Below are 25,750 nucleotides of genomic sequence, written 5' to 3' on the forward strand. Positions count from 1 at the left end.
TCAAATTATAAAGGCTGTAGTAAATTTAATGCTTTAAAGCTGTGTTTTATAATACAAAATGTAATAAATATTCACATACACACAATTTAAATAAATTATGTGTATGATTGTTTGCTGTATGTGTGTATGTAGACCATGTGTGTATAGCATCCCTAAAGGCCAGAAGAAGGTGCCTCCATGGCACTAAAATTACTAATGGTGTTAAGCTGCCAGGTTGGTGGGGAGCATGTGCCGATACAGCAGTCTTCTTAATCACTGAGCCATCCCCCAGCCCCAAATATACTTCCATTACAGTTTAGTAAATCAGGTAACAAAAGCAGTAATTACCTTGCAATATAATTTGAAAAGATTATAACATGACAAGATATTCATGAACAGTAGATATACTTCTATGTAGCCCAAAACTATATTTTTACTTTTATCTTCATAAAGCAGTCACACCTACAGCACAACTGAACTACAATCCCTAGACACAAATATATATTTACTAAATTCGTTTTATCTTATACTAGAAACTATTAATTTTATTGTTCAGTAATTGTTCAACATCATAAAAATAAGTATTTATACATAGAGATTTTAATTTTGTAAATTCCTCGAGATAAAAAAATTGCTATTGAAGTAATGTGATTATATTTCAGTTAAGAATGTTTAGTGACATTGGAAGAGAAATCATTTAATAGAGTTTTCAGCACTGTTTGAGAGAATTACTTTAAGCATTTCTCTTAGTTTTTTATTTATGTATTTAGATATTTACAAATGTTCTTTGTAAAGGTTAAAAACATTATACACACATTCTACATTCCAATATTAAATATATTATATCTTTAAAGCACAAATCTATGAAATAGAAGTATTTAAATGTAGTATTAACCATGAATATTATTACAAAACAGCTCACATATGTATATGTATACATGTACATATATTCATGTAATTATGTTTGTATCTAACAGTGTATGTGTAGATTGATTGTTCCTGCATCCAAATTATCTTTTTCTCATTCTTAATAAGCCAAAGAGGTTATAGATAAGTACAAGCAGAACCATCTATAACTTCTGTAAAGCAAACACTATTCCACTCATTTTCTGACTCTATTTTTTCTCTTGTAAAAGATATGCATGAAACCAAACACATAACATACCATTTCACATTGGAATTTTTGGTAATTTTAAGTAATGCTTCCAAAAGAGAAAATAACTTTCGGTCATAATGAATGAAAGTGTGGAGAAGCCTGCCACTGTTCCACCAGGTTCCAGTCTAACACACTGCAGACACAGAGGAGGGGGTGAGAGAGGCATCAACAGCATCCTCAGATGCTTCGGCTCTGAAGAACACACGGAGGTGAGCCTGCCTTTATGTCACTGATTTGAAAGAAAAATGTGTGTTTGACAACCATGGAATGCAGGCCAAATACTCGTGACTTGGCTGTTGAGAGCATTTGAAAAAATATCATAGCTGCAGGAAATCCCAATGTTATATAAAACGTCTTTTCTTATTTTGTCTGTAGGACTAAAGAAAGATTTCACTTCATTTTGTAAGTGACTTTTTATGCATTATAGTGGTGAATATATCTTTATTACAGCCAAATATTGATGACATTGATTTATAAAACAATTTCCAATAAAAAATGAAATAAAACAAAATAATAAGAAGGGTGCCATATATGGTCTTACCAAGTGAAGATAAGGCATAGTAATGTAGATATCAAAATCAAAACTTGATTAAACATTGCAGACTGTGTACGCTGAATGGCTCTATGAAGGTCATTCTAGAATAATACAGAAGAAAGATATTATAAATTTTGGTCAATACTAAATATACATGAAATAAATACCAAAAATCCATGGTATACATAATATGTATATTTAAATGAATTTGGTGGTAAATGTTCATTTACATGGATCTAGATATAACTTATGATACAATTCATATTACAAAGATAGAATATGGAAAGACCAATAAAGCACTAAATTTTAGCTCACTTGTATTGCAGAAAACAAAATACTTATAGCAATTAATCCCTGACACGCCAAGCCATGTATGATGGTACAGTCTGTACCCGTGGTACACAAGAGCCTAAGAAAGGGAAACTGTGAGTTCAAATAGAGCTTTATAACAAAAGCCATCTCAAAGACAAATCCAAAAAGAAAACAAATAATCTCTTCCAATGGTAATATTTCTCAGGGGAAAAAAACAAAGTCAGAATTTCAGAAAAAATATATATATAAATAAAGGGAACAGTAAAATGTAACTGGAACTATAATTAAAATTCACTAATGAACAATTACATGAACTAGAACAGCCTATAACATAGGTTAATAACAAAACATTTTTCCATTAAGAAATATTAGGGTTGATTTCAATGGTGCTAATCTTAAAATAAATATGAATTACAGTATATATGTTGAATAGACACATGTCATACTCCTCAGACAATATAAGCTTTTGGAAGGCAATCTGGTAATAGATATCAAAATCCCAAAGCATGACATTTCTATTTTATGCATTCATAAAGTAAGTAGTTACTGAAAAAAATTACAGACTTTAATTACTTAAAAATCCTAAGAGATGGACACTAATAGTTATATATGCTATGTTTATTGTAAAATTTTATTTGCCATATAAAATAATAGGTATTCATCACTATTAAAATAAAAGTATGCATATGAAAATAGTTCAAAACAATGAGCCTAGATAATAGTCTTAATAATATTGAGTAAATGTTAAAATAGCATATTTAATAACAAAGCAACTTATCCACTACTTGCCAGCATGTGATAATTTTAAATAAAAAATTGACTTGGGGGAGGGATTGGGACAGGAAGACAGAGGGAACCACAAGTGGGATACAAAGTGAATAAAGTGTAATTAATAAAGAATTAAATAAAAGAAGAAAAAAATGACTTGGATAATTTCACATATGATCTGTGTGCATGCAACAAATAATTAAAGTATGGAAATAACCAAAAATATTAAATTCATAAGATATAACTTTTTAATATTTTTCAAAACTTTCTATTAATCTCAAATTTTTAAGAATTCACTTTTATCCTTCTTATAATCAGGGAAGCAATGAGGAAATGGATGTCCCTAATAAAATGATCCCAGTTCATTCTTATATTTTCCTATAGTTCATTAAGCCAAGACTGTTATGAAAACAAATAACTATGTTTACTGGCCAGGATTTCATCTCTCGTTCTTTAGAATCTTAGGGCAGAGGGGCCAGTGATCCGAAATGCAACAGAGAACTTCATCCTGTGAGAGCCAAGAGAGCAAAGTACAGAACTCGACAGGCGTGTAAGTCCTAAGCTAATTGCAAACAGTCTATTTTTCTCTAATACTGTCTAATCATCCCTGTCTTCAAGAGGTTATTTTTTCCAACAGCTAATTACATAGTAATTCAGAAAGATTTATTTGATTCTGGATCCATTTTTTTCATTAGCAATTTATTTAGTCAAATGGTTATTCTTTGGGTCAGGAAGACAGCAGGAGCTGTCAGCAGACCATGCTCGCACACTCTTTTCTGCCACTGGCCATATGCTTCCCTGAGATCTGTGGGCTTACGTCACATAGGTATTTAGAAGCATTCATCTAATGTAAATGCTCAAATGTTATTCTGCTAATTCTTTCGACAAAGCTTCTGACGTAATGTCTGAGTAAAGGTCATTTAATGAAAAAACGAGTGCTAATACTAACAAGTGTAATTTTTCATGAAATACAATCAATATTATTAAATCTCACACACGTGGGATACAACACCATGCACAGCTCTCTTATCACAGAGAGCTTGAAACTAAATTACTTTCGCTTTTTTTAAAGATGACGACATTAACAGAGATATAAACTCAAATGCTCACTGAAGCACCCAGTATTCAGTAGGTCTGCTGTGGAGAAGCATGTGTTTCAACATTCGGTCTCTAGCTAGTACACTGATTTCAAAAGTTGTGGTAACTTTTTCTTTAATTAAAATTTATCTTGTGTGTGTTAAGGGTGTATGTGTGTAAGTGTGCTTGCGCATAAATGCTATGGCCCCTCTGTGAGTGCATGCGGGTATCAAGGCCCTTGAGTAAGTCTTAGGAGAGCTTGCAGGAGTTCAGTCTCTCCTTCAAACATGTGGAGAGCTCGAGTTGTCAAGCTTGTGAAGTTGCCCTCACCCACTGATCCATCTGTCCAGCTCAGGGGCAGAATCCTTAGAATACGTATCATTGCTGAAGAAATTAAACACTGCTGACCTTGAGACTTGGAGCTCAGAACCCATTTCCTGCTCATTCCCTCCTTTCCGACTCCAAAACCAATGTGACCAGTCATAGCTTGTCTTGCCAAGCAGTCCCCACCAATATGGGATAGCATATGGAATTGTAAGCCAAATAAACCCTGTCTTCATTCATCTATTTTTTATTGGGTGTTTGGTCACAGTAACAACAAAACAAACAGAAAGATCAAATGAGTACTCAGAAGTTGGTTTGTTATTGTGATAAAACAGAAAATGTAAATATCATGCCTTTGTACTAGTTTACAAACAATGTGACAGACCACTGAATTCTGCAATAGAGAATTTTTTAAATGTTTTAAGCAGAACTTAACGTTTTTTTTGTTTTGTTTTGTTTTGTTTTTTGTTGGGGGGAGGTGGCAGTGTGGAAAAACAGAGGCTCAGCTCACAGGACTTTGGAGGGGAATAAGAACTCTACAAGGAACAGGGCTGAAAGCCATTGGTGAGGTATTCTGAAAGCGTATCTAGAAGCATGTCGTCTATGCCCTGATAACTTTAATGAGGCTGATTTTTAAATTAATAGATCAGTATGTTTAGCACAAGAGAGTTCAAGACAGGACAATATACAGACTGTGACACTGTTTCTATTGACTGCTCTTGCACAGGTTTCACTGAGAAAGAGCAACAACTGGAGCAGAAGATGTATTTTTTCGTCATGTGCCATTTGATTGTGAAAGAAATGAACTTAAAGTTGAGGGTAGGCTGGTGAAAGGCAGCTGCAGTTGCTAAACAGATGAGCACCATAAAGAGCTTCAAAGGGCCCTCCTCCAGGGTCAACACACAAAGCAGCTGCTTTCGCAGCTTGGAGGAGGCAAAAACTGGCAACCTCATCAAGTAGTACTGTTTTTGAAAGCATGAAAGACGCAAAATTTACGGGTCACCTAATCTCATACCCCATTTTTAAAAAGCCACTGAGGCCAGGAAATGCGTGGCAGGAATGAGTCCTTGCAAGGAAGCCATGAGAGGCCACTGCATGAAGCTGTAAAGGTGACATCTACATTGCAGTGAAGAAAGCAGGATTAAGAGATGGCCTGACCCTAGGACGTCAGCTAAGAAAACCTGTAGGCTTGCAATGACCAGCTCAAGAGAGAGGAGAGAGACCACATGTGCTACAGAGTGTAATCACTAATACCAGGATTATTTAAACTAAGCCAATTAAAACACAAGCCTCCGGTGTTGAACACAATGCTTCAGGATTTCACATTTCCCCTGTTAAGTTAGGATTTACTTTTAGTAAATGTTTCTTTGCTATGGCCATAACCATCTGGGTATGGAAATAGTCTGACATTGTACATTAGAAGCATCTAACTATTTTTAGTGGCTCACAGTCCAGAAATTGCCATGGAGTTCAGAAGAAAGTTTGGACTTTGAGTAATGTTGAAACTATAACAAATAGGCACTTTTAAATAGAAGCAAATTTTGCCTTATGAGGCAGCCATGAGCCTATTTGGGCCAAAGATAGAAAATGTCCCCAAAGGCTCATGTGTTTGAACAGCTGGTGCTCAGCTGGTGGCAGTGCTTGGGAGGGTTATGAGAACTTTGTGAGGTGAGGCTCTGCTGTAAACCTTAGGATTTTAATGTCTGGTCCCATTTCCTGCCCTCTGTCTGCTTCCTGACTCCTACACAGGATGTGCTCAGCACTCCATGGTGTTGCTGCAATGCCTTCCCTGCTGAAACGCACGGTGTTCCTTGGAACAGCACATCAAACACATCTTTCCGTCCTTAAATTGCTTTTCTTCACATATTGGTTAAAACAAAGTCCTTTACTTCAGGCCCACCTTAGAACTGGAGTAACAAAGACTTATTTAATGAGTGCCTTACATTGTACTTGCAAGTATTGAAAACTGTGGTGAACACTTTCGTGTCATAGGTATAAACGATTCTTTCCAAAGAGTATCAACCTTTAATGTAGAATGTGGCTACCGCACAGAATTTTGTGTCTTTCTCCATCTCAACCCTTTTCAGAAGATCTGTACCCAGCTCAGCACAACACAAATCTATGAGAATGATCACAAGTGAGAGGCTAACTCTGAAAGGGTCTAACAAAAGTGCACATTTTCATGAAGCTTGAAATTATTCACAATAATAGACAAAAACATCCCTAAGCCATGAAAATGAAGGCTGATGAACTACATAGGCATACACAGGTAGCCTTAAAAGTGCTCCTGTTCAAAAAGACTGTTCAAACATTTCACCTGTGTAGACAGCACTTAGGGATTGATGACGTCAAAAACAGCCTGAACCACTTTCTTTACCCATAACTGAAACACTGAAACCAAGGGAATACAGATTTTCATTCTTGTTAGGATATAGCAGATTCATCACTGAATTTTTATTAACTATGTGTATATATATATATATATATATATGATTATGTATGCTATATTAAGTACATAAAAAGTTTACCACAAAACATTAAAATAAAGCTATGTGAAGCAGGTATTTATGATAAAAATTAAAACATTTGAAATTTTAATAACTATAACTGAACAAATTCTGCACATTCTGCAGATTTACGAGATTAGACAGAATGTCAAAGGACAAGATCAGAGGCCAAATAACTTTCTCTTTCTACTGTAACATTGAAAATAAGTAAGACATAGGGAATGTTTGAAAAATATTTTTGCTTTTAACTCTACTTTTATTACTTACAATCATATTTTCCAAGGCATGTTTGGCAAGCCAACAGTTTAGAAAAACTGGAACAAATAAATTCCTTAAGGTAGGCCAGAATATCTGAAAAATAAGAGAAAACTAAACTTTTACCTCACAGAAGGAAATTATATCCAACATATTAAGAAGAAATGTAAAACAGAATAAAAGTTTTAAAAAACATAAAGATTAAAGACAGCATCAAATACTTTAAAATCAACAGCAATGAATAGCCTTTCACTCATTGCTGAAGTCTTTCTTGGGGAAATTATTACAGGAGCATAAAGAGGCTTCTACAGATGTCAGATGTAGCCATGCTGATTCTATTATTAAATCTTATCGTGTGTTTTTTACATTGTCATTCCTCTACCCAAGGTGGTGAAGAAGTACAAGACTGTCTTTTAAAACATATCACTGTCTTCAGATTCAACCGCTTTAAGTGGTGTTCAGAAGCTGCAGTCACTTGCACTGATATTTAGTTAGCTTGTCATTGAATCCAGTTCCAGCTCTCTCTGTAGGTAAGTCACCCAAATTAAAATATAAGAAGCGAGAAGAAGCTTCAAATAATAATGACTTATTTTGTTTTTTTTTAAATAAATTCCAATAATTCCAATAATCATTGTTCTATCAAAGTGATACCAGAACCTAATTTTACAAATGAAACAGTCACGGTTACGTATACATGGGACCGCGATGAAGTAGAGTGACTGTAGCACAGGATATTACATGAGGGGAAATTCAGAACTTAGAGGAGGATCTAGCTATTGGGTCCCGTTCACATATCTTCTAGTGAAGAACTAAACTGGGTAAATACTATAGGCAAACTAGACAGTGTGCTTTCTGATACCTGTGGCAAACATTTCATTCTATCAGTTTTAATTTTTAAAATTCTATAAGTAATATAATTTTGAGGGTCTTTAAAGAATACTGACATTTGTTCAAATGATACATCTATACTGTAGAATTCTATAAAAGGTTTCATTTTGCTATTGTGCTGAAACTGACTACATTTCATTTAACTATGCAATTCAGTCACCATTCTAATGTTATTCTTTTTAAGAAGACAGGTTCTATTCAAAGTCTGAATCCATGCCTCCTAGCTTGTATTATGTAGAAGTATTTAGACTTAGAAAATTTATTTAAATCTAATGACAATTCATTTTAACATGCTAAGACTTACTGAGATAATGAAGGGGACTGCATTAATTATTTCCAAGATGAATGGGATTCGTAAAATCTGCTCCCAGATATTTCCCTAAAAATAAACATTAAAAAAGCAAAAGTCAGAGAAGTACCAGGACTCAGAATTTATTTAGTAATGGCAACACTTTTATTAACGTATTAATGGATTTGTGTATTGATGTATCAATGACTTATAAATTAATTTAAGCAGAATTATGCTCATTAGTTTTGATTTTATAATGGTAGAACTATAGGAAATAAAATATCCAAAGTAGGCCAGGCATAGTGCATATAACAGTTGAATTCTGTAATACTCTCTAAAATAAGTTATTAATAAGCAAAGTACACTAATAACAAGACCTTAGGATTAATTGTAACAATTTGTTTCTACCATCATAACTATATTAGCTCCGGTAAGGCATCTTCTGTCTTTTGTAAGTCACATGTGTTTGTTAACCAGTATTATTTTTAAATTTGATGAAATTTAAAGAGCCATTAATTGTGCATATTTTAATCTCCCAATCTACACTGTGAATTTAATTAAGACTGAATGTGCAATTTTCAGGGCCACGTAAATAATGAATATATGAGGGCTCTTAACAACGTCAAGAAAGGCTATGACAATACTAAAACCGTCACAGAGATCTTGCTGTTGTGGACCCTTTTGCAATTATGCAGGTGTTATTTCCATGAAGGTGACCTTGATATTTAAGGTCTGGGTATGATCTGAAAGAGCCTGCCATGTACTAGAAACTAGATCCTTTCTACAGAGCCTTAGGAGGAAAAATGAGTCCAAAGCCTTCAGTAAGAAGAATCTCCTTTGAAGGGGAACACTATTGTATTTGTGGGCTCCCAGTGAGTTCCTGCAGGGACAGAATTTCACAGTAAGTGCAACCCTGGCTTCCTGTCTCACCTCTCACACTTTCCAGTGCTCACTCCCTTGCTGTAAAGTCAACCAACACAGGGACCTTGAAGAAGCCAAACCCATCAAGCTACCTAAAATGACTTTTCAGACTTCAGAACCATGGGACAGATTCACCTCTTCCTTCGTGAAATACCAACACTCTATCTCATAGCAAATCTGCAGAATGTCTTCAAGCAATTTAATGTATGAAGATAATCCATACATTAGCTTAAAAAAGTTAACAGAAATCTGGATTGCCTACATTTTCCAGATATAAATGAGATGTTCTCAATATTCCTTGGGGTTTCAATAGCTCAACACATTACAGTATAAGTACATCCATAGCCCCAAAATATTATACTGGATCATCTATTTCCTAAGATATTAAAAATATTCTGTTATGCTATAGCCAGTATAGTGGGGGATGGTGGAGGATGGAAGCACATGGAAGTTCTTCTGTACAGAAACGTTATGAGTAAAATGATGCCTTTCTCATCAATTCAAGCTAAGTGAAAAGAATTCAAAAGAATCACTTAGCTTCATGCAGACTCTAGGCTATATTTACCCTATGCCTAAAACATGAGAAAAATGAGAAGGCAAAGAAAATAAGAGGTGGACTAAGAACAAGCCACAGTTTTTCCAATTATAAGACAACAGTTTAGTGGAATTGGATACAGAAACAAAGGAAGGTAAACTGACCTCATTTTAAGTGGTTTACCCTCAAGACATATGTGCCTGAGGTGACAGAGGATTGGAACAGTTGGGGACCTCAAGAGCCCAGGATCTTTATCAGACCCTGAGAAGCTAGCCTGCGGCACTACATGAAGGGCCTTCAGCCCAAAGCACCAGCATGGCCCTGAGAGCTCTCACAGAAAGGGAATAAGAGCTTGGGAGCAAGGGAGATATGGACCATAGTTCCCTCTTGACTTCCTTCTCTCCTGGGGTCCTAAATCAGCTGGCATCAGACAGAGGGAGGAAATGGAAGTGGGGAAGAGAACCAGGATGTACAGGGTTTGAACTGGGGACAACCCATGCTTTTCATGCATTATACAGTTATGCATGAACTGTTCATGCTATTAGCATGGACCAGCAGGAGGTGTGTGAGCTTGAAGAGACATAGGATGACCAGCTTTTCCATACTGACACTGACTCAAAACTCCAATGAGTTTCTCCAAAACTGATTTTACTGATGTCAGGTTATTTTTTACTTTACAGATTAATATTTTTCCCTCAGTACATAAATAATTCTATCATTTTTTTCTTATGGAAAAATGTCCCTATAAAACACTGGACAAACTTTGCTCATGGTAATGTCACCTAACATTCATATGAGTTTCACACATTATCTTTTTTAACAATTTTTTTCTTGAACTATTAAGGTTATCTATAAAATGGCATCTGATTTGACTAGTTTCATTTTTCAATTATTTTTCATTTTAGGGAAGAGGGTTCTTTATATATTTCTGTGATCCCATTGTCTCTGAATGAAGTACAAGCTCATAGTTGTTATTATTATATATTATTATATTACATGAAGATTCACAATTTTAACTTTAAATACTGGTTTAGCTTGTAGTTAGAATGCTCCTCTCTCCATTCTAAAATAACCCACAGATTCTAAAATTTTACAGTTTCCTGAAGCTGCCAGTCTTTTTATACTTATGGAAATTTGCTCAAATTTCTTCCTTTAGATAAAATGCCTTACTCCCAACACAAGAGTTTGTAACATGGATTGAATTTTTATGTACTTCTTGGGGCTAAAGTAAGCATGAAAATGAATTAATGAATCCCCAAATATTTTATATACCCTGTCCTTTATTTTTTAACTGAAGTTTACACCTTGCTAATAAACTGCATTGAAAACTTCCCCAAATGTAAGTAAATACAAATAACTAAACATGAAGACAAATTTCAACAGAAATTGTCTGGAAGAGTTCTATCTGCATGTCATTCTAAGGACTTTTATCTAGGCTTTAGCTACAACTTATAATCAGCAATAACCTGTGATTTCCAAACATTTTATTTCTAGCCCAGATCAATACTCCATCTTTAAAATTCTGACTCAGGTCAAATATTGAGGTCTTAAAATCGTAGGTGCAATCTGTCTGAAAGCCAAATTTATGTTCTGTTCCTGCTTGAGCTCTTCCCACAACACCAATCAAGTATCCTTAAGAATCCTAGTACAACATTTTTTTCCATATCACATGAATGTAATGTATCAACAAGACATAAACATTTGTAAATAGAGCAAAGTTTTTTCTACTTAACATTTGGTTCATTTTCATCTAGTGTCAAACGTCTGATTAGCATCTGACCATCATTCCTGTCCCGCTGGACTCTACCTACACTCTCTAAACTTGTATTATATTACCAAGTATGTATTGCCAATGTGCCAATCACTTCACACGACTCACTTTAAAACTCTTCAGGTATTCACACAGTTTAACAAGAAAAAGTGTTCCTATAATGTAAAGGTACTATATCAGCTGCTGTATATTGAGCACTCTATCCTTATCTTATATTTTAAATTTAGTTTAAATTACATGTGTCTGCATGTGGCTGCACACATGTGAGTCTGAGTAGCCAAGGAGAACAGACATATTAGATTTTTCTTGAGTTGTGGTTACAGAGATTTTGCGGGCTACCTGACTTGGGTGAATGCCATGGCCTCTGGAAGATCAACAAGTACTCTTAAACACTGAGCCATCTTTGTAGCCTTCTACACATCTTCCAAGTCATTTTTTTTATTTTTTTAATGATTTTAATTATCTTAAAATCTTTAACACTTTGTATCACCCCATAAGCCCCTCCCTCCTCCCCTCCCGATACCACCCTCCCTCCCCCTTCTTCATGCATGCCCCTCCCCAAGTCCACTGATAGGGGAGGTCCCCCTCTCCTTCCTTCTGATCTTATTCTATCAGATCTCATCAGGAGTGGCTGCATTGTCATCTTCTGTGGATCATCCTGAGTGAGGTGTCCCAGAAGCAGAAAGACACACATGGTATATACTCACTCATATAGACATGTAATATAGGATAAATCTACTAAAATATGTACATCTAAAGAAACTAATCAAGAGGGAGGAGCCTGACTAAAATGCTTCCAAGTCATTTTGATCCGTAAAATGTGACATAGTGTGGGCCTTTGTATACAAGTCTTCAAGTGGCCTCCTGACATCAGTTTACACATACTAAATTACTTTCAGCAGTCTTTTGTTCTTTTATTTTGCTTTGTCACACTAGAGAAGAAATGGCATTGATACAGCTAGGACACTAGAGATTTTCAACCACACACAGCAACAGTCAACATAAACATAGCTCAAGATACTTTGATCTGTTCCTCATACAAGTACCAAAAGGATGAAGTTCAATTTCTGAATAAAGACTGCTGGAGGAACCGTGCTGTTTAAGGTTGTAATTCTAAGCATTAAGATGGAGGCCCTCTTTCCAGCAGGGCCTCTTGCTCTCTGCCTGACTTCATCTGGAGAGTGTCTTTAGAAACATATGACCCATACAAGAATAAACACATCTAGTTTTATGCATTAAAAAATAAACAGCTAACACAGCCCTAAATTAATCAATCTGTTAAAGCCATTATATAATAGGATTTTATTTTTTTAATATTAGTTATAGTTTATTAACTTTGTAGCCCTGCTGTATCCCACTCCCTCATTCCCTCCCAATCCCACCCTCCCTTCCTCATCTCCTCCCTGCCGTTTCCAAGTCCATTAATAGGGGAGGTCCTCCTCCCCTTTCATCTGACCCTGGTTTATCAGGCATCTTCAGGACTGGCTGCAAAGTCCTCCTCAGTTTCATCACAGTCTTTCTAATTAAAATGTTATACTTTGATTAAATTTATTATGCAAAGTACACCCATTTTTAAAGAGAGAGCAAACTTAAGATGAAATTACTTTCTATAAAATTTAATGTTGCTTTGAGTATAATAACCACTTCCATGTTTATTTATGAGAAACTCCTCCATTATGCCATATCTATGTACAACCATTTATCACTAACCTATGTCTACATATATTTATTTAAACTGAGGTCACTGATTTACCAGGTTCTCAACAGAAGTTGAACCAATGTACTTTCTACACTGAGAAGAGGAAGGTAAATTGGTATTTCCTAACTATAAATAACAATTAAAGGCAAGACTAAGAAAAACATATAAATTGTTTATCTATTTCATCATATGCATGATTTTGTACTAACTGATGAAATAAGTTGAAAAATATCTTTAACCAAATGTCATTTATCTGCTCTGGGTTAGTTCTCTGTGAAGCTAGGAGGTATGTCTCACTTGGCCTACCTGTAATTGATGTACTGTGGGAGAAACCATGCTTAGGTATGTACTCTATCAGTAGAAGACCATTTATTTGTTAAGTAAGTACACTCCTCACTCTGATGTAATTTGTTTTCTCTGGGCTCTGTGACACCTACACTACATTAGATTGTGTTTCTCATTTTAAAGGAGATAGTTGAATAGTTGAGATTACCTTTCCATGTCATTATAAGTAAACAAGACAAATTAATTTGTCTTGTCAAAATTTGTTTAGGGTACACAGCAAAATTAACACAAACAGGAAGGTGGACTTCAGGACTGAAGGTGCTTGTAAGCACACTCAGTGGGATACAACAAAGAGCTATTATGTTAGCTCTTTATGTTATACAGAATAAAATTTACAGAAGGGGTAGAATTCATATGCCACCTAATTTAATATGTGAAAAGTAAAATATTTCTCTTTTCTTGGTGATTAACATAAGATAGTAAATGCTGTAAAAATAATATTTGCTTAACTTTATGTAATGAGAATTAAATTATATCTTATGAAAAAAAAAAAAGAAACAGATGACCCTAGTCACATTTGTATATGGCCTCTGACACAACGCCCAGCCTCTCTCCCTTCCATGAGCCTATATGATAATTGGGTATTGTGTTTCCATTCATATGATAGGAGCATGCTGTATAATGTAAACCAAGCATCCTTGAAGTGACTAGTTCTGACCAGTTACGTACATCTATCCTGATGCACCTACTTCCATGGAGTATTTAGCCTTTGTTCTCTGGAATTAAAGTTGAACTAGCTCCTTGGTAGTGTGTGACCAGGTGCTTGTGGTCATTCCAGGCAGCTTCTAGTCCAGTGCTCCTCCTGACTTCATGGATTACTGGGAGACAGCCCTCAGGCAGGAGAACAACAAAAGACAATACGCCAATCACACTGTGTGTGTGTGTGTGTGTGTGTGTGTGTGTGTGTGTGTGTGTGTTGCAGCAAGTGAATGAACTTCCCCCTGATGACTAATTTTTATGGTCAAACTATTTAGAGGAATAATATGTTTATGACTACAAAAAAAGCACATATATTTTAAGTCATGCTCAGTTGGCTTAATTCTTAGGTCTCAGGTTATCTTCTGAACTAAGTGATGTATTCATAAATTATTTTTCCTAAAATAGTTATAAGTTAATATGTAAAGGATCCACAAGTTTCACTGGCCATTAGGAATTCCTAGTGGACCTACATCATAAGAATCCACAGACAAAATTAAATTATGATTAAAAAAAAAGAAAATGCATTGATGGAATGCCACTATGCAGGGAACTATGAACAACATCCTAAGAGAAGCAAAGTGCTTCTCAAAATCATATCAAACATTTATTTCACTTAATTTCACTTTCCTGATAGAAACAAAACACAATTTTTGCTTGTAAGTGATAATTTGCGATCAATTCTACCTGTGTAATAGTAGGCTACTCTTGCTGGCAGAATTCAATAAAACGTAAATAAAACTTAACCCAGCCATTTCTGCTACGGCGGGCATGTCAGTCCTTAACCAAACTATAGCAAAATACATGATAGAAAATGTACTAGATGGGACCTGATAGGGTAGGGTCAAATAGGGAGGGAGGAGGACCTCTCCTATCAGTGGACTAGGGGAGTGGCATAGGGGGAGAAGAGAGAGGGTAGGACTGGGAGGAGACAAGGGAGGGGGACACAGCCTAGATACAAATTGAATAAATTGTAATAAATGATAATGATTAAAAAAAGAAAATGTACTAGATATTATCACCAAGGAAAGCAGGAAAAATAAAAAAACGGTAGAAATGTTGGAGAAATATAGCAATCTAGTTTTTGTAGAGCCCAGTTTGAACCTAGAAATTTTATATGAACACTTCTTCCCCTTCCTCCTTACAAACCATCACGTATAGTTCTACCTATTCTCCTTCAAAATCATTGCCTGTTTTTAATCAATTACTATTGCAAGTATACAAGCATTTGTATATACATATAAATTTCTTAATATAACTTGATGAGTCCATACAATGTCACATTTGTATATATGTTTTCAGGAATGATTGTTTAGCTGTGGACAACCAATTGGAGTATTGTTCCCTGGAGAGGAGCTCCTTTCCTGTTCCGAATTTTCCACAGTTGCCTGTAGTTCACTGTGTGTGGGCTTCCCCACCTCTAGTGTAGTATCGTCCTTTTCAGCTCATGTATGGGTAGACTTGTTGGTGACAGTTTACTGGTACAGTTTCTGATGTTACTAGAAGACACAAGCTCACAATAAATCCCTGATCCTCTATCTCTTACAATCTTTCTCTCTCCTCTTCTACAATGCATTTCTTTACCCTTAGGTGTATGAGTTAAACATTCTATTTCTAAGGGATAAAAACAATAAGGCTTACCTTACCTAATAAAAAAAATTGATAGTTTATGTTATTTGACTAGTTACTGAATATTTGAATACGTTATTCAAATAGTATAATAAAGCTTATAGCATTAAATATATAATTAGCAATTATAAATTTCAAATATCAAGGCATGAATAACAATTCAAAGCATTTAGGTATATCTTTTACCATTTAAAAATACTTTAACATTGTTTTTCAGGTAAATTATTATGGTGATAAATTTCTCAGAATTAATACTTTTAAAAGTAATTATGGAACAAAAAATCAGAGACTTAACAAAAGCTTCTAGGTGTTATGAATTTCTGTTTGTAGATAATTGAAAGCCATGCTGATGTTTATTTTTGTTTCCTTTCTGTGCTTTGAATATACATGTACAAATGGAATTCCATTTTGAAGGCATTTGGTAAAGACTTAGAAGGTATTTATGGTGATAGAAGAAAAAGAACTTTAGTGTTGGGCAATTACTATCTTTTGCCCAGCAGCTATAAACATGAATTAAAGAATTACATAAGCATAGACATACACTCCTAAATAAGGGAAAATATGGCTAATTATGCCATAGATTTTTAATTCATTATGTGCTAATTTTGACATATACATTAAAATTTTGCTAATCTTGTTCTCTGTCTCCATAAAATAATAAACTTTTTTAATTTTTAAAAACTAATTTATTCTCATTTTAGAATGTTTGATATTGGGGAAGATTTAAATGCTCCTTTAATAATTGTATTTAATTTTAAATATTAAGTAGATAAATACCAATCTGTTTATACAATACATAAAAGAAATATATATGAACTGGATATTTACATTAATGGTTCAGTTCTTTGGGTATCAAACAATGTTAGGTATAAATACAACTTGTAATGCAATTAAATACCATTTTTTGAAACCTGTCTTCTACTTTTTAAAAATCCTAGTATATAAGAAGTAGCACATTGTAGATTCTTATTTATAGGTCATAAATTGGTAAGAATTATTCAATTGATTCATTCCAAAAAAAAAAGTTTTTCAACACTGGACTTGCTATGTCAAAAGAGTTCATGAATTTGACTAAATTTATGAGAGCACAAGAAGATAATTAATAGAAATTTATCCTACTGTCATAAATTCTTTTTTATTCCTTTCTATTTCCTTTATAACTTTTTGGACTTTAACATCTATTTCTCCTCCAGCTAAGCCATTAAAGTGTATGGGGGTCAGATAGAAATATTATATATCATCACTCTCTGACTGCTAAACTGTATAATGTTCTGCTCTCATTTGCCAATGATAGGAAGTAATTAATTATGAATGTCATCATCATATAATTGCAATGAAAAAGTATCCTGAATCACTTTGTATATTTTAAATGACTTCTTCAATGAGAGCTAAAAGTCATTTTAGCAAAGCAGAAAATTATTTTATATTAACTTTAGTTGAAATTTGGAGTAAATACATTCACAAATGAATACTAATATTCGGCTATGTTATTTTTCTGCAAATAAGCACACATGAGTGAAAGAGATGTAACAGATTTCCCAAAAAAACCTGCATGTCTATTGAGTTAAATATAACCCTCCTATGCCTCACATCTGAAGACTAAACAACTTTAAAGATGATCTTAGCATTTTTATTTTGCATTTTAGGTAGTTGAAAATTGAGAGCTGTCTATTCACAAGAAGAAACATATTGTGCAAATTCTCTGACAGAAAACACAGAGTATTAAAAGTCTCTCCCTCTGTCAATACAAAATATCACTGGGAGAGTACTTTCAAAGTAATGTATGTAATACGTGTGGCTTCCGGCGTTCTTCTCTATCTTCAAACTAATCCTTATTTGTCATCCATCTCCCATATCCTCAGAAGAGAATGAGGCTTTTTCCCAGTTAGTATCTATATCTCAGTTTCCTTGTCTAGTTTCTCATTACTTTCCACTGAATTTCTTCTTCCATCATTCTTTATTTTCCCTATATTTCATCTGTTGAAGCCATGCTAATAGTCTCCATCATTAGAATGTCATCCCTGAGTCAATCACTCCTTCCAGCAGGCTCCTGTCCCAGTCAATAAACATTATAGATGAAATAAATTTTACTCACAACAGTGCTCCATTGAGACTGGTTTCAGAAGATAAACAGGAGCTCATTGACTCTTTCAGAAGCCTCCAGCATTTTTTTTCACATACTCTCTTACAATATTGATTCTACTTACACATTCATAACAGCCCAGCTCTCACAATTTTTTTTAAAATTTTTCCCCCACACTTGGAATAATGACTCATGAAACTCATTAAATATTATTTAAAAATATCTAGGTCATATAGCTAGGCTCTTCTCTGACTAGCTCATATTTTAGACTAACCTATTTATATTAATTTACATTCTGCCTTGTGGCTGGTTACCTGGGATCAGGCACCATGCTTCTCACAAATATTTTAAACACTGTCTATATTCTACTGTTTACTAATTTATTTTCATACATTCTTATTCACCAGATTTGCCCTCACAGAAATTAATGCAATTTTCTAGATATTTTATGTAACAGTAATAAAATTTTAAATAGAAATGAAATTGACCTAGAAGAATCTTGATTGAGTTTGTGAATATTACTTGATCAAAACTTAAGATTAAAAAGTAGTTTGAATTTCTGACATGAACTCAATGGCAAGCTCTTTGACCTCCCCACCTCCCAAGGGAGGAGCAGCTCTGCTAGGCTACAGAGGAAGACTTTGCAGCCAGTCCTGAATATACCTGATAAAACAGGGTCAGATGAAAGGGAGGAGGTCCTCCCCAACCAGTGGATTTGGAAAGGGGCAAGGAGAAGATGAGGGAGGGAGGGTGGGATTGGGAGGGAATGAGGGAGCAGGATACAGCTGGGATACAGAGTTAACAAATTGTAACTAATAATAAAAAAAAGAACCCCCACCCAAAAAGTAGTTTGATCTTGAAAATTAGGAAATAAACTTGATAGTAGACAACGATTCTTCTAAAACTAGAACATTGTATACTTGCAACAGGTAACATTAAGGAAAATCAATACTGTCTACCTTTACTTTTTTATCTTCCACTTGTGTATTCTCTCTAAAAATCTACAAGGTGGTCAGCTATGCATCTCCAATCTTTGGCTTCTAATTTAATGTTGATTATTTGCATGAAAATTCCCTGACACTCTTTATCACCAGGAAATTTTAATGAATCTTCTGGAAGATCTTGATCTCAGCTGATTTCATTTCATGTCTCTCTGTCCAACGCAATGTCACTAACTCCAAAGCCATCGATCTAGATCCTACTTTGAGATTTTTTTCTTTGTATGATTATATTGTCTTCCTACACTATTTCCAGTCATCTCAATTGAGAAAACTTTTTAAATTGCATTTTAGTTTCCTTTTCATTTTTATTTAATTTTATTTAATTAATTACACTTTATTCACTTTGTATCCCCCCCATAAGCCTCTCCCTCCTCCCCTCCCAGTCCTATCCTCCCTCTCCCTTCTTCACACATGCTCCTCCCCAAGTCCACTGATAAGGGAGGTCCTCCTCTCCTTCCTTCTGATCTTAGTCTATCAGATCACATCAGGAGTGGCTGCATTGTCATCTTCTGGGGCCTGGTAAGGCTGCTCTCCCCTCAGGGGGAGGTGATCAAAGAGCAGGCCAATCAGATTATGTCAGAGGCAGTCCCTCTTCCCATTACTATGGAACCCACTTAGGCACTGAACTGCCATGGGCTACATCTGTGCAGGGGTTCTAGGTTATCTCCATGCCTGATACTTGGTTGGAGTATGAGTCTCTGGGAAGACCCCCTTTGTTCAAATTTTCTGGATCTGTTGTTTTCCTTGTGGGATTCCTGTCCTCTCCAGCTCTTACTATTTCCCACTTCTTACATAAGATTCCATGCACTCTTCCCAATAGTTGGCCATAAGTCTCAGTGTCTGCTTTGGTAGTGTGCAGGGCAGAGGCTTTCAGAGGCCCTCTGTGGCAGGTTCCTAGGTTGTTTCCTGTTTTCTTCTGCTGTCCATCCTCTTTGCCTTTCAGGATGGGGATTGAACACTTTAGTAAGGGTCCTCTCTCTTAATAAGTTCCTTTAGATGTACAGATTTTAGTAGGTTTATCCTATGTTATGTCTATCTGAGTGAGTATATACTGTGTGTGTCTTTCTGCTTCTGGGACAGCTCACTCAGGATGACCCTTTCCATATCCCAACATTTACCTGCAAAATTACATGATCTCCTTATTTTTCATTGCAGAGTAATACTCCATTGTGGACATGTACCACAGTTTCTGCATACATTCTTCAGTTGAGGGGCATCTGTGCTGTTTCCAGCTTCTGGCTGTTATAAATAAAGCTGCTACAAACATGGTTGAGCAAATGTCCTTATTGTGTACTTGAGCCCCTTTTGGATATATACCTAGGAGTGGTATGGCTGGATCTTGAGGAAGTGCTATTCCTAGTTGTTTGAGAAAGCACCAGATTGATTTCCAGAGTGGTTGTACAAGTTTACATTCCCACCAGCAGTGGAGAAGGGTTCTCCTTTCTCCACAATCTCTCCAGCATGTGTTGTCACTTGAGTTTTTCATCTTGGCCATTCTGATGGGTGTAAGATGAAATCTCAGGGTCGTTTTGATTTGCATTTCCTTAATGGCTGATGATGTTGAGCATTTCTTTAAGTATTTCTCTGACATTCGATATTTTTTTTACAGAGAATTCTGTTTAGCTCTGTTCCCCATTTTTTAAGTGGATTACTTGGTTGCTGTTTTTCAGCTTCTTTAGTTCTTTCTATATACTGGATATTAGCCCTCTGTCAGATAAAGTGTTGGTGAAGATTCTTTCCCAATATGTAGGCAGTCGCTTTCTTTTGATGACGGTGTCCTTTGCTTTACAGAAGCTTTTCAGCTTCATGAGGTCCCATTTATTGATTGTTGATTGTGGAGAGCTGAGAGAATGCAATCGCCATTACAAAATGGCGCCGACATCCAGCCTCTGCCCTAGTGAACAAGTAATAGAGCGCATGTGCAAGTTGCGAAAGTGCGCCAAGTCACTGCCCAGCCCAGGGCGTCACACAGAAAATGAGCAAGCAACCAACCAGCGGAGTACACGCCACCATAGGGTGTATTTAAGCAGCACCATTCTGGGGGTTGGGGTCTTCCTCCTCTCATCACTTGACTGCAATAAAGCTTGCTGCAGAAGGATCCTGTTGTCCGTGTGCGTTCTTGCTGGCGAGACAGTTGATCTTAGAGCCTGTGCTGTTGTTCTGTTCAGCAAGTTTTCTCCTGTGCCGATGAGTTCTAGGCTCTTCCCCACTTTTTCTTCTAACTGATTTAATGTGTCTGGTTTTATGTTGAGGTCTTTGATCCACTTGGACTTTAGTTTTGTGCACAGTGATGAGTATGGATCTATTTGCATTTTTCTACATGTAGACATCCAGTTAGACCAGCACCATTTGTTGAAGATGCTGTCTTTTTTCCATTGTATGGTTTTGGCCCCTTTGTCAAAATTCAGGTGTCCATAAGTGTGTGCGTTTATTTCTGGGTCTTCTGTACGGATCCATTGATCCACCATTCTGTTTGGTTCTATTGATCCACCATTCTGTTTCTATGCCAGTTCCATGCAGTTTTATAACTGTTGCTCTATAGAACAGCTTGAGATCAGGGATGGAGATACCTCCAGAAGATCTTTTATTGTAGAGGATTGTTTTAGCAATTCAGGGTTTCTTGTTATTCCATATGAAATTGAGAATTTTTCTTTCCAGATCTGTAAAGAATTGTGTTGGTAATTTGATGGGAATTGCATTGAATCTGTAGATTGCTTTTGGTAAGATGGCCATTTTTACTATGTTAATCCTGCCAAGCCATGAGCATGGGAGATCTTTCCATCTTCTCATATCTTCCTCTAATTCTTTCTTCAGAGACTTGAAACTTTTTTCATACAACTTTTTGGCTTGCTAGATTATGGTTACACCAAGGTACTTTATGTCATTTGTGACTATTGTGAAGGGTGTTGTTTCCCTAATTTCTTTGTCAGCCCTTTTGTCTTTTGTATACAGGAGGGCTACTGATTTTTTAGAGTTAATTTTGTCTCAGGCCACTTTCCTGAAGGTGTTTATCAGCTGTATGAGTTTCCTGGTGGAGTTTTTGGGGTCACTCTTGAATACTATCATATCATCTGCAAATAGTGATAATTTGACTTCTTCCTTTCCAATTTGTATCCCCTGGATCTCCTTCAACTGCCTTATTTCTCTAGGAAGGACTTCCAGCACTATATTGAAGAGATATGGAGAGAGTGGGCAGCCTTGTCTTGTCACTGATTTCAGTGGGATTGCTTTCAGTTTCTCTCCATTCAGTTTGATGTTGGCTATAGGCTTGCTGTATATCACCTTTAGTATGTTTAGATATGTGTCTTGTATCCCTGATCTCTCCAATACTTTAAACATGAATGGATGTTGGATTTTGTCAAATGCCTTTTCAGCATCTAAGGAGATTATCATGTGGTTTTTTTTCTTTCAGTTTGTTAATATGGTGGATCACATCGATGGATTTCCGTCCATTGAACCAATCCTGCATACCTGGGATGAAGCCTACTTGGTCATAGTGGATGATATCTTTGATGTGTTCTTGTATTTGGTTTGCAAGTATTTTGTTGAATATTTTGTATCAATGTTCATAAGGGAGATTGGCCTGAAATTCTCTTTCTTTGTTGGGTCTTTGTGCGGTTTAGGTACCAAGGTGACTGTGGCTTCATAGAATGAGTTTGGTAATGTTTCTTCTGTTTCTATTTTGTGGAATAGTTTGAAGAGAATTGGAGTTAGCTCTTCTTTGAAGGTCTAGTAGAATTCTGCGCTGAAACCATCTGGTCCTGGGCTTTGTTTGGATGGGAGACTTTCGATGACCACTTCCATTTCCTTGGGGGATATAGGATGATTTAATTGATTTACCTGGTCCTGATTCAGCTTTTCTAAGTCGAATCGATCAAGAAAATTGTCCATTTCATTTATATTTTCAAATTTTGTGGCATATAGACTTTGGAAGTAAGTCCTAATGATTGTTTGGATTTCCTCAGTGTCTGTAGTTATGTCCCCCTTTTCATTTCTAATTCTACTGATTTGGATGGTGTCTCTCTGCCTTTTAATTATCTTGGCTAAGGGTTTGTCTATCTTGTTGATTTTTCTCAAAGATCCAGCTCTTGGTTTCATTGATTCTTTGTATTGTTTTATTTGTTTCTAATTGATTGATTTCAGCCCTGAGTTTGATTATTTCCAGCCGTCTACTCCTTTTTGGTGTGTCTGCTTCTTCTTTTTCTAGGGTTTTTAAGTGAGTCATTAAGTTGCTTGAATACGCTGTCTCGAATTTCTTCTTGAAGGCACTTAGTGCTATGAACTTTCCTCTTAGCACTGCTTTCATTGTGTCCCACAAGTTTGTGTATGTTGTGCCTTCATTTTCACTGAGTTCTAGAAAGTCCTTAATTTCTTTATTTCTTCCCTGACCCAGTTGTCATTTAGTAGGAAGTTGTTCAGTTTCCATGTTTGTGTAGACTTTTTGCTATTTCTGTTGTTGTTGAGGTCCAGCTTTATTCCTTGGTGATCAGACAGGATACAAGGGATTATTTCAATCTTTTTGTATCTGTTGTGGCTCGCTTTATGACCTACTATATTGTCTATTTTGGAGAATGTTCCATGAGGTGCTGAGAAGAATGTAAATTCTTTTGTGTTTGGATGTAAGGTTCTGTAAATGTCTGTTAGATCCATTTGATTCATGACCTCTGTTAGAGACATTGTTTCTTTGTTTAATTTCTGTTTTGTTGACCTGTCCTTTGTTGAGAGTGGAGTGTTGAAGTCTCCCACTATTAGTGTGTGGGTATCTATGTGTGGCTTAAATTTTATCAATGTTTCTTTTACAAATGTGGGTGCCCTTATATTTGGGGCATAGATGTTCAGGATTGTGATGTCTTCCTGGTGGAATTTTCCCTTGATGAATATGAGGTGTCCTTCCCCATCTCTTTTGATTAATTTTGGTTGAAAGTTTATTAGATATTGGAATGGCTACTCCTGCTTGTTTCTTGCATCCATTTGCTTGGAAAACTGTCTTCCAGCACTTTACCTCTAAGCCTGAGGTGAGCAGCAGCAACTCCTGAAAAACACCGGCCATCCAGTGACTATACCCAAAAAGCTGAGAAGGCTTTCTTCAGGAAAAACCATCTTCCTGCCAATGGGATTCTCTCCACCACAGGATTCCAGGAACCACCAGAAACTAACTCCAAACACCTAAGATAGCCCAATGGGTACAGGCCAGCACAAAAGCTCAACCTACAAAAGACAGAGCAATATGGCATCTCCAGAACCCAGTTATGCAGGGGCAAGTAGCCCTGGACACCCCAGCATAATTGAAATTCAAGAAGATGACCTAACATCTATGTTCTTGAAGAGGATAACAGAAGAAACAAATAAAATGTGTAAAGACCTAGAGGAAGATAAACTCAAACAGATTATGGCCATCCCTAAAGAAATAGAGGAATTTGCAGCCAAACAGTTTGTGGCATTTAGAGAGGAAATGCTTACATCACTGAAAGAAATAAAAGAAACAGAGGATTGTTCAAACAAACAGCTGAAGGAATTGAAGGAAAAACAGGAAAATACAGTTAGACAGGTAAAGGAAATCAACCAAACAGCTCAAGATCTGAAGATAGAATTAGAAAAATTAAAGAAAACACAAATGGAGGAAATTGTGGAGAGAAAGAAATTAGGGAAGAAAACAGGAACTACAGAAGTTAGCATAACCAATAGACTACAAGAGATGGAAGAAAGAATCTCAGGTGTAGAAGATACAATAGAAGAAATGGAGAAAATGTTAAATCTAAAAAATTCCTGACACAGACTGTCCAAGAAATTCAAGACAACATAAAAAGACAAAACCTAAGAATAATAGGAATAGAGGAAAAAGAAGATTCTCTGCACCAAGGCCCAGAAAATATTTTCAACAAAATCATTGAAGAACATTTCCCCAACTTAAAGGAGAGTCCAATAAGAATACAAGAGGCCTGCAGAACACCCAATAAATTAGACCAGAAAAGAAAATCCTCCCACCACATAATAATCAAAACAGTAAGTATACAGAACAAAGAAAAATACTAAAAGATGCAAGGGAAAAAGGCCAAGTAACATGTAATGGCAAACCTATTAGAATCACACCCGACTTTTCAACAGAGACTATGAAAGCCAGAAGGGCCTGGACAGATATCATGCAGACCCTAAGAGAACACAGATGTCAGTCCAGGCTACTATACCCAGCAAAATTCTCAGTCCTCATAGACGGAGAAAACAAGATATTCAATGACAAAAACAAATTCCAATGATACCTACACACAAATCCAGTGTTACAGAAGACACTAGAAGGGAAAATAAAGAAAACTAACTACTTTCAAGAAAACAGGAAATAATTAACCTCACTACAGTAAAACAAAAAGCAACCAAGCATACAACCTTATGACCACAGCCAACATCAAAATCAAAGGATCTAACAGCCACTTGAGGTCATTAATCTCTCTCAACATCAATGGACTCAATTCTCCAATAAAAAGACACAGACTAACAGAATGGATACGTAAACAAAACCCAGCCATCTGTTGCATACAGGAAACACACCTAAGTCACAAAGATAGACATTACCTGAGAGTAAAGGTTTGGAAGACGGCTTTTCAAGCAAATGGACCCAAGAAGCAAGCAGGAGTAGCCATTCTAATATCTGATAAAATAGACTTTCAACCAAAATTAATAAAAAGAGATGGGGAAGGACACTTCATACTCATCAAGGGAAAATTCCACCAGGAAGACATCACAATCCTGAACATTTATGCCCCAAATACAAGGGCACCCACATATGTAAAAGAAACATTGATAAAACTTAAACCACACATAGATCCCCACACATTAATAGTGGGAGACTTCAACACCCCACTCTCAACAAAGAACAGGTCAACAAAATAGAAATTAAATGAAGAAACAATGTCTCTAACAGAGGTCATGGAGCAAATGGACCTAATAGACATTTATAGAACTTTACACCCAAACAAAAAAGAATT

General features: G+C 35.9%; 1 protein-coding gene across 3 annotated transcripts in view; it reads right to left on the minus strand.

Moving 5' to 3' along the window:
• Positions 1-25,750, minus strand: part of Kcnt2 (potassium sodium-activated channel subfamily T member 2) — a 377,298-nt gene that overhangs the window by 234,303 nt on the left and 117,245 nt on the right. For all 3 annotated transcript variants that reach the window (XM_055624693.1, XM_055624692.1, XM_055624691.1), the window contains exons 6-8: positions 8,106-8,180; positions 6,926-7,009; positions 1,677-1,771 (exon numbers count right to left, since the gene is read on the minus strand). In XM_055624693.1, coding sequence (XP_055480668.1) covers positions 1,677-1,771; positions 6,926-7,009; positions 8,106-8,180 — 254 coding nt within the window. The remainder of the gene's footprint in view (positions 1-1,676; positions 1,772-6,925; positions 7,010-8,105; positions 8,181-25,750) is intronic.

Source organism: Psammomys obesus, unplaced genomic scaffold (assembly GCF_907164565.1).
Source record: "Psammomys obesus unplaced genomic scaffold, mPsaObe1.curated_primary_1811, whole genome shotgun sequence".
Lineage (NCBI taxonomy): Eukaryota > Metazoa > Chordata > Mammalia > Rodentia > Muridae > Psammomys > Psammomys obesus.